Here is a 14,967-nt window from a genome sequence, read left to right as displayed (position 1 = left end):
TGCACTCCGGGGAAGTCATTTTGGTGCTGCTAATGCAGCAGTTTGACTTCACCCCTGGAGGCATACTCCATTGTCTCTCAAGACAGATGGCTGCCAACAACCCCAAAATGCATGATATAGTATCATTGCAGGGCATTGTGGAAAATTTAAAATAGTGGCCTCCCAGCCACCTGACACTGCTGCCAGGTAAGCCTGCAGTAGGGGTCACACAAAAACTTTTCCAAGAACCTCCTTGTCCCTGGTTTTGTCCATGCATCCAGAAACCCAATGGCTAGTTCTCACTGAGATGGCAAGATATTCTTGCCTAGCTTTCTTCCTGAAATGTTATTTTTGTTTGTGCCTTAAGTCATATAGGCTCACACCTACAACCTGAAATAGTACAACCCAAACATAGGTTTATTTACCTCAGTGTGGACTAGGCCTCTGTGACAGCCGTTCGAAGAGTTGGACAAATCCGTGATACCATCCTTCCAACTTTATTTGTTCTCAGACTAATAGGAAACACACATCTTCACTACCACTTCCTTAAATGACCTAATTTACTCACTGCTTCCCCAAAGTTGACTGTCTTTCCCTTACACTGCTTCTTAACCTACTTTGCATCAGAACTGCTAAGTCATGAAAATCAGGTTATTACAGAAGGCAATTTTTATCTCGAAGCACTAAAACCTGTATTGTGGCTTCCTCTGTTGTACCTTCAGTTCATCTCTACTGTGTTTTTAGCCTGAGGGGCAGCTTAAAGCTACAGGTTTGAATGAGGCTTAGTTGGTTCTGCAGGGAGCAATCAGATTCCGGTTGGGTTGACTCACTCCATCTCCCTAAGGAGGCTAAATAAAGTAACTAGTGCTCTTCCAACAGGGCCCATCTGTATCAGGCATTCTGTTGTGCTTAATATGGTATCTAAACTGAAGCGTCAAAAGGGTCAAATCCCACATTATTAAAAACCATAACTTACAGCTAGAAAATATACAGTGTATTTCTTAGAAAGCGTTTATGGCTTTTAATCTAGAAAACAAGGTAACTGAATGTAAAAGAGGGTTATCAGTGTAGAGACAATGAATATACACTCCCCCTTTCTTCTATATGAGATTAGAATTTGGGAGCCCTTTGCCTGAATATGTGAGGACTTAAAACATAGGTGGGGTCTTTTCAGAGTCTTTTCATGTTTTAATGTCATATCAGTATGCCTAATTAATTTATGGGATTCACAGCTACAGTGATGTGATGGTGACTAACTTAAATCCTTTTTTTGAAAAAAGAAAGAAATTAGACAACTCATGGCAGATTGGCTCTCTCATAATACTAGAACCCATGATCATTCAGTGAAGCTGATAACAAGTACCGGTAATTCACACAGCACACAGGTAAACTACAGCATTTGCTTCCACAAGATGTACTGGAAGTAATGAAGGGATAAGTCTATCAATAGCTATTAGTAATAATTGTTATGTTCTCCAATATCAGAGACTTCTTAATATCAGTTGCTCGAGAGAGCTATTGTCCTCATGTCCTGCTTATGGGCTTCCCAGGGGCATTTGGTTGGCCACTGTAGGAAACTGGATGCTGGACTAGATAGGCCTTTGGCCTGATCCAGCAAGGCTCTTCTTATGTTCCTATGGAAGGACTATTGAGGATGACAGCTAAATGGAACATATACAATCCCAGTATACCTCTAAGTACCAGATAATGGACACAAATGATAGGGATGGTCATCATTTTCATGTCTTGATTTTGTGGTTCCAGAGATATCTGTTTGTCCCCTGTTGGTTGCGTGTGTAGACCCTTTAACCATCCCCAAATAAATTCTGACAAGACTCATATTTTGGTTTGGTTTTTGGCAGAATTTAGGCCACAACTTTATTGATTATAATCAAGTGAGTGGTTGCATAGGCTCTGGTTCGACTAGTTCCCTGCACCCTTGCAGGCAGCGCTGACCCAGGGCACACCATAGGTCAGCCTTGGGTGAACACCCAGCATAGTAGAAGGCAGGGTCAAGTCAGCCCACCAGCCAGATGCCCCCCTGGACTCTGGCTCCAGGCACAACCCCTCTCAGGGTTGACCAACCAAGAGTCCCAGGATTCCATTAACGGAATACCCATCACATGTTGTTGTTGTTGTTTAGTCGTTTAGTCGTGTCCGACTCTTTGTGACCCCATGGACCATAGCACGCCAGGCACTCCTGTCTTGCACTGCCTCCCGCAGTTTGGTCAAACTCATGTTCGTAGCTTCGAGAACACTGTCCAACCAACACTGTCCACCCATCACATAGGGATGGCCAGACTGCTCTGCCACCCCTATCACCTGAACCAGAGCCTATCCAGCAACAAGTTGTGATGATTTGCTATGCGGCAGGTGAAACCCAAATGGCATCAGCCAAGTGGGGAAAATTCCTGCCGTGCCCCTGTCCCAACGACAGATGACACATGATGGCATAGCAAGGTTATGCGTGCAAACCCTAAATATAGGGAGAGGTGGGCGAGTGTTCCGATGCACTGGCCCAAAAGGAAGCTCAGGGACACGTGCATGGGCTTATATAGAGGTCCCTTGATACAATTTTGCTGGCATCCCATTGGTCTAATTGCACCCAGCATCGAGGAACCTCCAATAGGGTGTTGTGGCCATCCAAACGTTCCCACCCACAACACAGGGTCTGGTTGCCAGGTCACACCGCAACACGTGCCCTCTTGTTAGGGAGGACCCAATATCTAGAAAGCTGGATGAGCAGAGCTCTTTGGTGAGATTTATCTGTGATTCCTGCATTTCAGGGGGTTAGACTAGATACCGTACCTACAGTTCTATGTCTATGATTCTATGATTCTAAGAATAATATTTCATTTTAGTAAATAGAGATTTTCTGCAAAAGGAGAATGGCTTGTTGTATTTTTGAATTGGCACCAACCTTCCTCGCCCTTTGTACCACCACATGCCTATTGACTGGCTCTCCCACCTTCAGAAGAGAAGAACCAGGGCTGCCTGAGTTACAGCAGCAAAAACTGTGCTCCTCCTTCAAAGTTTAAATGTTATTTTTGGCTTCTGAAACAAAAAAGCACAATCACTTACTTCTCCCCCTCCCTGGCAGTAAAAATACAATAATAAATTAAAAAGCTAACCATATGCTTCTCTTTCATTACACCCCAAAATCACTGCCTCACTCTGGGCTAAGGAGGATTTTTTATGGAATCCAACAGTTTGACATGCAGCAAAATATGACAGAATGGGGTGTTCCTGTTCAGGGTTCCAATCCACCCAGGTGTGCCCTCTATATTCTGTTCATTCCCCCTCTCTACTGCATACCCTCCAACATTTCTTTGATGAATATAGGGACGTCCCATTCCAGAATGATAATTTTACTATTTATACCCCACTGCTTTGTTTCGATGAAATATTACATGTATTGAGGACTCCTGGGTTTATGGTGGCAATAATTATAGAACAAAAGCTTCTCATTTGTTATGCTCTCTGTCCATACAATTCAGTGTATCCGGAACTTACTTTATCCCATTAAAAAAGGAGCCCTCAGGTATATGAGATTGTATTGGAACTGGCACTTGGATAACAAGCTTTTGGGAGCAGTTTGGTTAAAGCATTTTCACAGCATTAAGTTAAAAGAAGTTCTGGTTCTCACTTAGCAGAAATCATCCTTTAAATAGCATTGTGCAGCTGTATTCCACAATGTTTCAGGTAAGTAGGGAGTTCTTAGGTGAAAGGAGGATTATGAAGCATAAAGCATTTTGTCTCTCTCTTTTTTCATACTCATGGTGTAGCTTGAGGAAGGGGGTGGTTATTTCAGAGAAGGAAAACACACAGAGACAGCTGGCTTGTAATAACTTCATATCCCGGAAGGGTGGATAAAAGGCTCTCTGATGTAAGCCTGCATCACATAACCAGTGCTTTTCTAAGGCAAGCCTCCCATTTCCTAAGGAAATCCCAACCTTATGACTCCTAATTCTACTTGACAGTTGCCTGTGTTTGAATGAAAGGGAAGGAGAGGCAGGTGGGCAGCAGAAAGGATCTCTTAAAGGTCCTACTCCAGCCATACAGCTTGCTTATTTCAGTCCACACAGTGTTAGTTCTGTTGCCATATGTAATTCATACAACCATCTAGGCACATCATTGCTGATTGAAAAGTGTATTACTATTACTACCATTATTATTTTCTTATCCACACATCACCATATGTTTCTGGGACAGGTTGCAACAATATAAAACTCTGATATTACTTATTTATTAATTAATTTTATGTCCTGCTTTTCCTCCCAAAGGAAAAGAGGGTAAAGATGATGCTTTCAGCATATGACGAAAGCTCTACAATGAAGGTTGCAGGCATAGTGTGTTCCCACCACCAGCCAATGACTTGCAGTATCTGGATTTAAGCATTACTTGGCAAACACTGGCAAAAAAGCTTGTTACCAGGCTTGAAACCATCCTAAAACTGATTTGATGGGAGTAGATGTGTGGGCATGCAGCAGAGGCAAAAGGACTTGCATAGGCAGCATTTTCAAAGCAAGCACCACTAGCAGAGCTCACAAAATGCACAAAGCATACAAGAACAATGGAATAATTTACTTCAACATCTTTTCTTCCAAAGCACTGTGATTGGGCAGCTCTGATGAAATCAGTCTCTCTGATTAGGAGCAAGACTTGTGGTCACAAAAGACCTCTTACGCTCCCTATTCTGATGTTTTCTTTGTATGGCAAGCTTGCAGAGAAATGCCCCCAGATTAGTATGGAGCTCCTCCCTTCAGTTTGGGCATTTTGAAGAGATTGTTCTTCAGCTCAGACAAGTGCTGAAACTGTCCCCCCCCCCAAAAAAAATCCCCTGCTTTGGGCTCACCCACACCTCCATTTGCTGCTCTGCCACTTTCTTGCAGGAAACTCCACTCTTTACCACTGAATCGGAACAAATGATGATTGGCTTTCCACAGATTGCCATTTGTTCCAATTCAGCAGTAAAGAGCATGTTTTCCAGGAAAAAGCTGCAGGGCAAATGCGAAACCGTTCAGACCCATGCCTAGAAAGTGCAGGAAAACCAGAAAACCACTCAGACCCGTGCTTTCTAGGCACTGGACAAAGAGAAATGTGAATGAACCCTTTGTTTGGGGATTTGTCCAAATCCAACACACATCCCTATTAATGAAGAATATTGACTCAGAGCAGGAGATGGCCAAAAGAAAAAAGAGAGAAGGGAGGGCTCACCAACTATCATCTCCAGTCCTAGGTTGAATTTTCCTGTGGATCCACAATAGAAAAAAGGTTCCTCATCCTTGGTGTATATGCATCTTTAAATGTCCATGCTCCAAAAGTCTGATTAGCCCCCCTTTCCAATATGCATCAATATGTGTGCTAAAAGATGAACATATTACTTCCATCCATCACATATCTCCTGCACAAACAGTGGCATAATACCGATGCTTCCAATCACAACGTATAGCATGGCTCCTCCTTTAAAAGGTAACGGGACCCCTGACCGTTAAATCCAGTCATGGACGACTCTGGGTTTGCAGCGCTCATCTCGCTTTACTGGCCGAGGGAGCCGGCATTTGTCCACAGACAGCTGTGGCCAGCATGGTCATGTGGCCAGCATGACTAAGCCACTTCTGGCAAACCAGAGCAGCGTACGGAAATCCTGTTTACCTTCCCACTGGAGTGGTACCTATTTATCTACTTGCACTTTGACATGCTTTCAAACTGCTAGCTTGGCAGGAGCATGGGAGCTCACCCCGTCGCAGGGATTCGAACCGCTGACCTTCTGATCAGCAAGCCCTAGGCTCTGTGGTTTAGACCACAGCACCACCTGTGTCACCATGCTCCTCCTTTAGGTTACCTGAAATAGATGTTTTGAGTACTGTGTACACCAAAATCCAAGGGCTTCAGTGTGGTAAGTGGATGTCCAAAACTACTTGAATGAGAGTCACAGCAATTGCAGACTTTGTGTAAACAGCACTTTGCCTTGTCTGAGTCCATTGAGTGCTTTTGTTGGAAAGGAGAATTGCAGCTGCTGAACTCGACCCCCTTGCAATGAATGTTCTTTCAGACAGGTACTATGCACAGCTGATGGGCAGTGTACAGATAAAAAAAGGGACAGAAGCCGGTATTGAAAAGAGCGTACAGCTGCTGCCTGCCAGAACCAATCAAAGGCTGCCCTGCTGTGATAACAAAGAGCAGGGGTTGAGCTGCTCCTAGTCAGGGTGAGTGTCAGCTAGCTGAAAAGAGTGGAGGTGGCAGAATTGGGAGATTCCACAAGGCTTCAGCACAGTGTTCAATGCTATGCAGGTTGTCACTGACAGAAACCCTAGCATACTGTTTACAAGAGGAGCAAATAGCTTTCAAACAAAGCACTTCACTCATATCTGACTAGCGGCAGGAAAACCTTTCTTTTTACAGAGGCTCCTTTAGTATCTCTCAGAAGTTCATCCCCAACTCCCGCCTTTACATTTGATTTAAGCTCCCTGACTTGCCTGGTTCAGTGTTATTCAGTCTTAAGTTTCTGAAGCATTAAAGACAGAAAAAGCAAGTAAGAACAGGGGAGTATATTAAGGAGCTTAAAGCACACACACCAGTGGTGTCAGCTCAACTATTGGACTGGATTTGATTGATTATATTTCTATGCCACTTTTCATTCAAATGAACCCCAAAGCGGCTTACAAACAATAAATAATAATGTGATAGAACATAATGTTGTTGTTGTTTAGTCGTGTCTGACTCTTCGTGACCCCATGGACCAGAGCACGCCAGGCACTCGTCTTCCACTGCCTCCCGCAGTTTGGTCAGATTCATGTTGGTAGCTTCGAGAACACTGTCCAACTATCTCATCCTCTGTCATTCTCTTCTCCTGATATATGCTGTATTTTTGATAAAACATCACAAATACAGCATATATCATATGGAATAATTGGATGAGGCCCTGAAAGGGATGCCCCAGTGATGCACAGTGACAAAATACTTCATCCTTGTTCTAGATGGACATTTCACCTGGCCTAGGGAGTGAATGGGATGGTCAGGGAATGTCAGATAGCAATTGGACACAGTCTGCAACTGCTTTCAGTTTAAGCACAGGTATTATCAAAGGTGGGGCAGTAAAGTGAGAGAGGCAAGAAAAGAATGAGCATGGTAAGAGGGGAAAGGGTTTGGTTTTGTTGAGAGGCAACTTCAGTGCTTCTTTCCATGTGGCCCATGTATGGGAAAGGAGTAGAATGTGAAAGGTCCAATATTCAGTCCCAAGCATCTTCAATTGAAAGAGCCCAGGCAGGATGGCAAGGAAAGATGCCCATCAGATAACCTGAAAAGCTAGTTCCAGGAAGAGTAGATGGTACCAAGCTGTGTCAACCAATGCTGTGTCTTGGAAGAAGCAGCTTCATTACATAATGTCTGTATGATTGTGCCTGTGTGGGAGAAGGCCAAAGAAAATATGTAGCGGCAGCCATGGGGAGAGTAAAGGTTACATTGATTTCTTCTAAGTAACTTTGCTTCAGCTCAACTTGCCATAGTATCTAAAGAAATATGGTGCTCAGATGCATGGCTTGTTCAATCCATGCTCTTACTAACTAGACATTTTCAATAGATGTGCAAACTTTGCACTTCTTCTTCTTCTGCAGAAAACAATATATATACCAACTAATAATTTTGCACCAGTCTCCTTGATCAACACCGTTCTCTCCTCACTTCTTGCCTTGCCCAATGAACAGACATGAAAATGCTCTGGTATCGCTTTCTAATAGCCCAAGGCTCTGTCTGCACTTTTCCCTGCTGCCCCTCCATGCAAGAGGAGAGACATGGCAACACATTGTACCTTACAAAGCAGATATTCCCCACGAACATCACTTTCCACCTCAGAGCAGACCCCAGTGGTGAACCATCAGGCAGTTGCTAAGGTTATAAATGAAAGCTCACACTGCAATAAGTTGAATTCAGGTCTCCTGGGACTCTTTGTCTTCATCCAGGGGTCAAAATCCCCAGCATGGTTGCATATTGGTGAGTGGTTGAGGCCACTTGATGCAGATTATGCAAGCAGGCATGGAGCCAGCCCTTTGTGGGCTTGCCAATTACAGAAGGTGCAGACACAGCCTAAGGCACCAAAAGGCCTGTGCATGTGAGGAATGTAGAAACAAACAGGAGGTGCTGCAGACATGTAAGCCATCTCTGCCTGATATTTCTTTCTCTTTAATTACATTGTAACCCTCATGGATTTCACAGAGAGGAAACCCTTCTTATTCACCTGTCAATTCAACACCTTGTCATAAGCCCCCCTCCCAGCCAAGGTTCTTAGATCTGATGCCTGGGTAGGTGAACTGTCTGCAAAATACTTGTCTTTGGGCTGAGATTGATTATTCCCTCCTGCAGCTGAATGAACTCATGACTCAGAGCATATTATGAGCAGTTAAACTGCGTAACAATTAATGCACAGAGGCGGAACAGAGTGCTAAAGCCTGCAGTGTTTACCCAAATGGGAACGCTGTTCATGAGTTTAGAGATGTCCTCTTTTGATCTCAAGGAGTTTTGGTGAGTGGGCAGAGGAGTGTTTAAATTCTATCTACGTGATATTTTAGGGCTAATCTCCCCCTCTGTTTTTTCCCTTTTCTTTTTTCCGTAGAATCATGTGAGAAACACTGCTGTGGCAAGAGACACACACAGGGAGTTTTGAGGTTCACACTCTCTTTCCTCCTCACTCTCCACCGCAGGATGGAACAGAGAAAGATCTGGCCTCGGATATGGGACTCCGAAGACTCATCGGTGGCCTTGGTGTTTCTTTGCCTGGTTTTATTTTCATGGAACGCCACTAGCACTCCCATCTATAACACCTTCCACTCTGAGAACCGTGATTGGACTTTCAACCATTTGACTGTCCATCAGGCCACTGGAGCAGTCTATGTGGGAGCCATCAATCGGGTTTACAAGCTGTCTGGAAACTTGACCATCTTGGTTGCTCACAAGACAGGACCAGAGGAGGACAACAAGTCCTGCTACCCACCACTCATAGTGCAGCCCTGCACTGAGATCCTAACACTGACTAACAATGTGAACAAGCTGCTGATAATTGATTACACAGAAAATAGGCTATTGGCCTGTGGGAGCCTCTACCAAGGAGTCTGCAAGCTGCTGCGATTGGATGATCTCTTCATCCTGGTGGAACCATCTCACAAGAAGGAGCACTATCTTTCCAGTGTTAACAAAACTGGCACTATGTATGGAGTTATAGTTCGCTCTGAGGGTGAGGATGGGAAGCTTTTCATTGGTACAGCAGTAGATGGCAAGCAGGATTACTTCCCCACTCTCTCCAGCCGGAAGCTGCCACGTGACCCAGAGTCATCAGCTATGTTGGATTATGAGCTTCACAGTGACTTTGTTTCATCACTCATAAAAATCCCTTCAGACACACTGGCATTGGTCTCACACTTTGACATCTTTTATATCTATGGATTTTCCAGCGGCAACTTCGTCTATTTTCTGACTGTCCAGCCAGAGACTCCTGAGGGTGTCTCCATCAATTCAGCTAGCGATCTCTTCTACACATCTCGAATTGTGCGTCTCTGCAAGGATGACCCCAAGTTCCACTCCTATGTTTCTCTGCCATTTGGTTGTGTCAAAGGTGATGTGGAATATCGTCTCCTACAGGCAGCCTACCTTTCCAAGCCCGGGGAGGTGCTGGCCAGGTCCCTCAATATCACTGCCCAGGATGATGTCCTTTTTGCCATTTTCTCCAAGGGACAAAAACAATATCACCAGCCCCCTGATGACTCAGCTCTTTGCATCTTTCCCATCCGTGCTATCAATGCCCAAATTAAGGAGCGCTTACAGTCTTGCTACCAAGGGGAAGGCAACTTGGAACTCAACTGGCTGCTTGGGAAAGACGTTCAGTGTACCAAGGCGGTAAGAATGTTCACAGTATTTCACCTAGATTTCCTTCAGAAGAAGATATAGAAAATATCATAGTGGTAGTATCACTTGAGTAGCAACATAAATTCCAGGGTGTAAAAACTGATTTCTGATATACTTCATAGGAACCTGGAGAATATCTCTTGAAGAATTGTTGCCTTCTGATTAATAATATAATGATTATTTTGGTTCAAGTAGGTTCAAATAATAGGCTTCCTCTACGACCCTGAGCAAGTTCTCTTTTCTCATACTCGTGTGGAAAATAATAACACCAATAATGATGTATCAGCTTCAGCAGGTCATTGGGAGGGATAACTAGTTATGGAAAATCTTTTTAAAAAAACATTTGCCATTTATCAGCATTCTTGCATAAAGCAGAGGTATTATCGAGTTATTTCTGCCATTGCTCCCCAAGTATCAAACTGAGAAATAGAATCCATTCATTAATTACAATGGAAAGGCAAATTCTTTTATGGCCAAGAGCTGTTCTTCTGTTATAGTAATGGAGGGCAAGACTAAGATTGGGTAGATTCCATTTCTTCTTGAAATCTGGTCTGAAGCCAAACCTGAAAGTGCAGCAAAGAAGCACCCTTCTTCCCTAAGCAGGAAGGTTTCATGCAAACAAGCCTGAAAGATTAATGACCAATTTCAGTTGTACATTTTGGTCTTCTTGGATATTGATTAATGTAGCTGGCCCACTTGGATAAGTGCAGAAGATCCAAGACAGAGAAAAATCAATTTATTCTGTAGCTTTTTGTGCAAATAAAAGAAATTGGGGTGTTAAGAGACATCCCATTTAAGGTGTACATTCATGCAGCTAGTTGTGCCAGGGTAATGAAAACATTTTAAAGACAAGGTTCCTTAATTTCACTGCAGCTAGATAGTCACCCTGTTTGGTTGCACTCACCATACAGAAGTTGCTATGTAGCATTCACTTGTTATTCAGGATCTTCATTTTCATTTTCTAAAATGCTCAAAGTTTTTATAGAGGGGGGTGGTATCTTAACATTTATTGCATAGGTGAGGAACCTCAAACCTGGAGGGCCAGCTGCAGCCCTCCAAGCTGCTCTGTCTGGCCCTTAGGACCCTCCCCAGGCCATTGCCCTCACCACCCCTGCTTTGAGCCAACCTTTAGCATTTTTCCCTGGCTGGAAAGTGTCCTTGAATTCTCATAATGCTTCTTGCTTGCCTGGATAGAGAATAGTAAGAGGTTTGTGACTATAGAGGTAAGATTTACACTGGTTGTTCTATCCACATTTGCCTATTTCCTGACATGTGCCTCCCAGAAGGCAATGTGGCCCTTGGAATGGGCCATGCTCCTGATTTATAGGGGGGGGAGGGAAATGATAGACAGCCAGCTTTTGAGGCCGATGGGGGGGGCAACGTTGCACAAACGACATCCCGACATTGCACACGTGATGTCAGGATGTTGGGAGGCGCCGGGGAGAAGCCAAATGCAGCAGCCACACTGTTCACTAGCTGGTGGCTCCTCCTGGCACCACCACTGGTGGGAGGCTGTTTTGACTCTCCTTCCCCTCCATGGCAGGAGGAGGAGAAGGAGCCTCTGTGGGTTTTTGGCATGGGAAGCCCTGGCCCCGATCCCAAAAATGTAAGGGTTCCCAAAAGTGCTCCTGGAGCTGATTGCAAGTACTTGTGGGAAAGCTCTCTTAAAAGCAAACTGTTAATTCTTGCCATTAAAGCTGGATTGTGTGGAGATGACTGTTTGCATGAAAGAAGGGACCAAACACATAGAGAAAATCCGTTTCCTTTCTCCCTTCAGAGTAAAGAGACCTGTACTTTCTCTGGCTGTTTTTGATATACAGTACTACTAACAGCTGAATCTTTTTCTTCTTTTCTTTTGACAAGTGGGGGAAATGATATAGCCGATTTCAGCCATCACCTCTCTGCCATGTCATTTGCAGAGGAAGAGTAGAATGAAGAGCTCTGTGTCTGAATGAGGAAAGTCCAGTGTACTAAAGATGGTACTAAACTCAATTCAGGGCTGATAAAAGGGCTTAGGAGTTAGCTCTCTGCTTGGCTGGCTTCCTGGGTCTGTTGAACTGTGGAAGCAAAAATGCTAACAGGTGATGGAATAAGGAAATGAGGATGGGGTGCATTACAGGAAGCAATGCATCCTAAGGACTTCAAGTAGCATTTTGCTTAGGTCTATATACACTAGCAGCTAGTGAGAAGACAACAAAGATATGAAGGTCAGTTTAGAGCTAGGGTGGGGAACCTGTGGGGAACTTCCAGGTATTGTTAGATTAAATCTCCCATCAGCTCCTGTCAGCCAATGTTCAGGAAACATGGGAGTTGTCTTTCAACATCTTGAGAACCACAGGTTCATTCCTCACCCCCTGTAGTTATGATGTTTCAAGGTGTGTGCAAGACCTCCTCTTCTCAACGAAGGTAGGGAAATTACGAAACACAGAGGAATGTGTGTGATCAATCATTTCCTTGGGGAAAAGCTATAGCTCAGAGGTAGAGCATCTGCATTGGTTTAGGGCTGGGGATATTCCCTCTCTGAAATTCTGAAGAGCTATGCCAGCCACTGTAGACAATGCTGATCTAAAGAGGCCAATGGTCTGACTCAGTATAAGGAATCTTTGTTCCTTAGGTCCAAAGTCTGCAAAATGTAATTGAGACACCAATGGAAATGATATATGCTGTTGTGTGCCTATGCACATACATGAGTGCACTTCTGCAAATGGTTTTGTAAAACATGTTCTGAGGATGCCACAATGAACTGAATCTTCCATGCAAGTCTTATAGGAGATCTAAAAAGGATATGGTCTCAGATATTGGAATGCTGCCTTGGGCCCAGCTGAACAAAGATTTGTTATACACTAAGGGTTGTCACATGTTGCTTAGGGAGGCTGAGCCTTATGAAGGTTGCTTTGTCTCCACTTACTTGCCTGTCATCCACACTTACCAAAATGCCTTCTCCCTTTCAGCCAGTCCCAATAGATGACAACTTCTGTGGATTGGACATTAACCAGCCACTGGGAGGTTCCATACCAGTAGAAGGGGTGACTCTTTACACATCCAGCCGTGATCGGATGACTTCTGTCACTTCATATGTCTACAATGGCTACAGTGTGGTGTTCGTGGGCACCAAGAGTGGCAAGCTGAAGAAGGTAAGTTTGTTCTTTTGGCTCTGGGGAGCTCAAGACCATATCTCTTCTTTTCTCTGTCTTTTGCTGGAGAGTATAGCTGGCTTCCAATAGTTGTAGAGGCCAGTTTACTGATAAGTATAAATGTAATTTGAAAATAAAAAGGGTACACTTGAAACCATCAGACGGGTAAGTGTAATTTGTATTTGCTGTCAGGTATGCTCTAAAGTCAAAGCCCAGCCATTAAAAGCACTACAGAGATATAAAAGTCACTAGAAATGTAAAGACTCTCACACATGCACAGATTCTTGTGGAGTTCTCATTGCTTTACAAAGGGGGAAAAATAGATTTTATCATTCTCCTGGGGAGATGCAATTCAATATACCTGAGACTGCATGGTCTGCTTAATAACCACTTTCTCCCGCAGTTCCATGTAAGAGGTACATCTGGATGTTCACAAGGATTGCCTTAGACAATACGCAAGGCATCCAAAATTGTTTGTACTTGTTACTTTAAGAAATGTGTTCTTTCACATAGAAATGTGATTCTTTACTGGTTGCTTAGGAAGCAAGAAACTGTCCAAAAATGTCTTCAGTTGGAGAGAGTGAAAGGGCATCCTTTACAGAGTGTCTGTTTAGTGATGGTTTGGCAGAGCAGTGAACATGGATTTTAACAGTACTAGATGGTGCCCATCATTTATGTTCTCTTGCTGGCTTTTTTTCACTGTCAACGTAGACTTCTGGAATACAAATGTTCATGGGATTGGATTCTGCTCTTCTCAAGTCACCCCGAAGGTTATTGTGATCAAAGACCTTAGTGGGACAGGATTCATGTGTCATGTTTGCTCAGTTCATTGTGGCAGCTCCTCCTCCCTGTACCTTCTCCACTTGTCTCCTTGCTGACTGTATTCATTGAAGAGTGCTTATTGACCCATTGCAGCACTGATAAGTGTCATGTCATATCAAGCTTGTTCTACCTTCAGAAGTTGTCAGGAACACAGTGCCATGCTTCTCATCTCCCACAGCCTAAGCATGTGTGGTGCTTCAGACAGCAGTGGGAGAAATGGTATAATACCAAAGTGGGCTGTGCAGTGTGGCTAGCTGGCTGGCTGACTTCCTCAATGAGTGTGGATGGATGTCTTGGAAGAAAAGGGAGATATTTGCTACCATACAGTAAGAAGCTCCAGTAGTAAATGGAGAAGGAGGGAAATAGTGCAAACCTGTGCATTGACATCAGTTAGCTGGCTTTTAACACGTGGTGTTTTTAGGTATTCAATATTAAAATCACAGTTGGGTAGTTTCACAGTTATGCCACTACCAAGAATTAACGTGTTGCACTGTATTTGAGGCTCATCCATTTATTCATGGCCACAGATTTGCACTGAGAACTGATCTTTAATCTCTTTTGGAAATACTATCTGTATGTTTACCAAAGCCTGGTGAGCAGGCACTCTTGATAGCACTCCTACTGCTTGCTAGTAAAAGTCCTGCTTTGGACTGGACAATATCTCCTCTCTCTGTTGAGAAGGGAGCGGGTTAACTGGCAATGGTAGCCTCTTGGGCAGCCCATAGCCTGAGGTAAGCTTTGCTTTTCTGAATGTAGTCTTGCCTCTCACCTTCCACCCTTGTTACTGACCTTTGTGTGATAGATTGACTTCATTAGATAACATTCCTTCCTGTTTGCATCACAGAGGAAAGGCTACTTGCCTGAGGCAAAGAAATAGTCCAAATTCCTTTTGCCCTTAAAGAAAAGCCTTGTTTTGTGGAACTTAGGAGTCAGTGATTAAGTTGGACTTTCCATTCCATATATCCATGTCAAAGCTCATTGCTAAATTACTGTCAGCAGTCTCCAAATACATTGATCCATTCCTTTCCATTGAATGATAAAAAAGCTGGTGATTTTGACCTGTCTTGGGCAGGTACCAGTTTTCATTTTGAATGGACAGAAAGCAGCCTGGTACCTGTGCATAAAAATGCAACAT

General features: G+C 43.8%; 1 protein-coding gene across 2 annotated transcripts in view; it reads left to right on the top strand.

The window, feature by feature from the left end:
• The window catches only part of PLXNA2 (plexin A2), a 399,133-nt gene that overhangs the window by 35,534 nt on the left and 348,632 nt on the right, over positions 1 to 14,967 (top strand). For both annotated transcript variants that reach the window (XM_060277140.2, XM_035123148.3), the window contains exons 2-3: positions 8,591 to 9,867; positions 12,828 to 13,010. In XM_060277140.2, the coding sequence (XP_060133123.1) occupies positions 8,680 to 9,867; positions 12,828 to 13,010 (1,371 nt within the window). In that variant the 5' untranslated portion in view covers positions 8,591 to 8,679. The remainder of the gene's footprint in view (positions 1 to 8,590; positions 9,868 to 12,827; positions 13,011 to 14,967) is intronic.

Source organism: Zootoca vivipara, chromosome 7 (genome assembly GCF_965207765.1).
Source record: "Zootoca vivipara chromosome 7, rZooViv2.hap1.1, whole genome shotgun sequence".
NCBI classification, from domain to species: Eukaryota; Metazoa; Chordata; class Lepidosauria; order Squamata; family Lacertidae; genus Zootoca; species Zootoca vivipara.
This window is presented reverse-complemented; position numbering and strand designations above follow the sequence as displayed.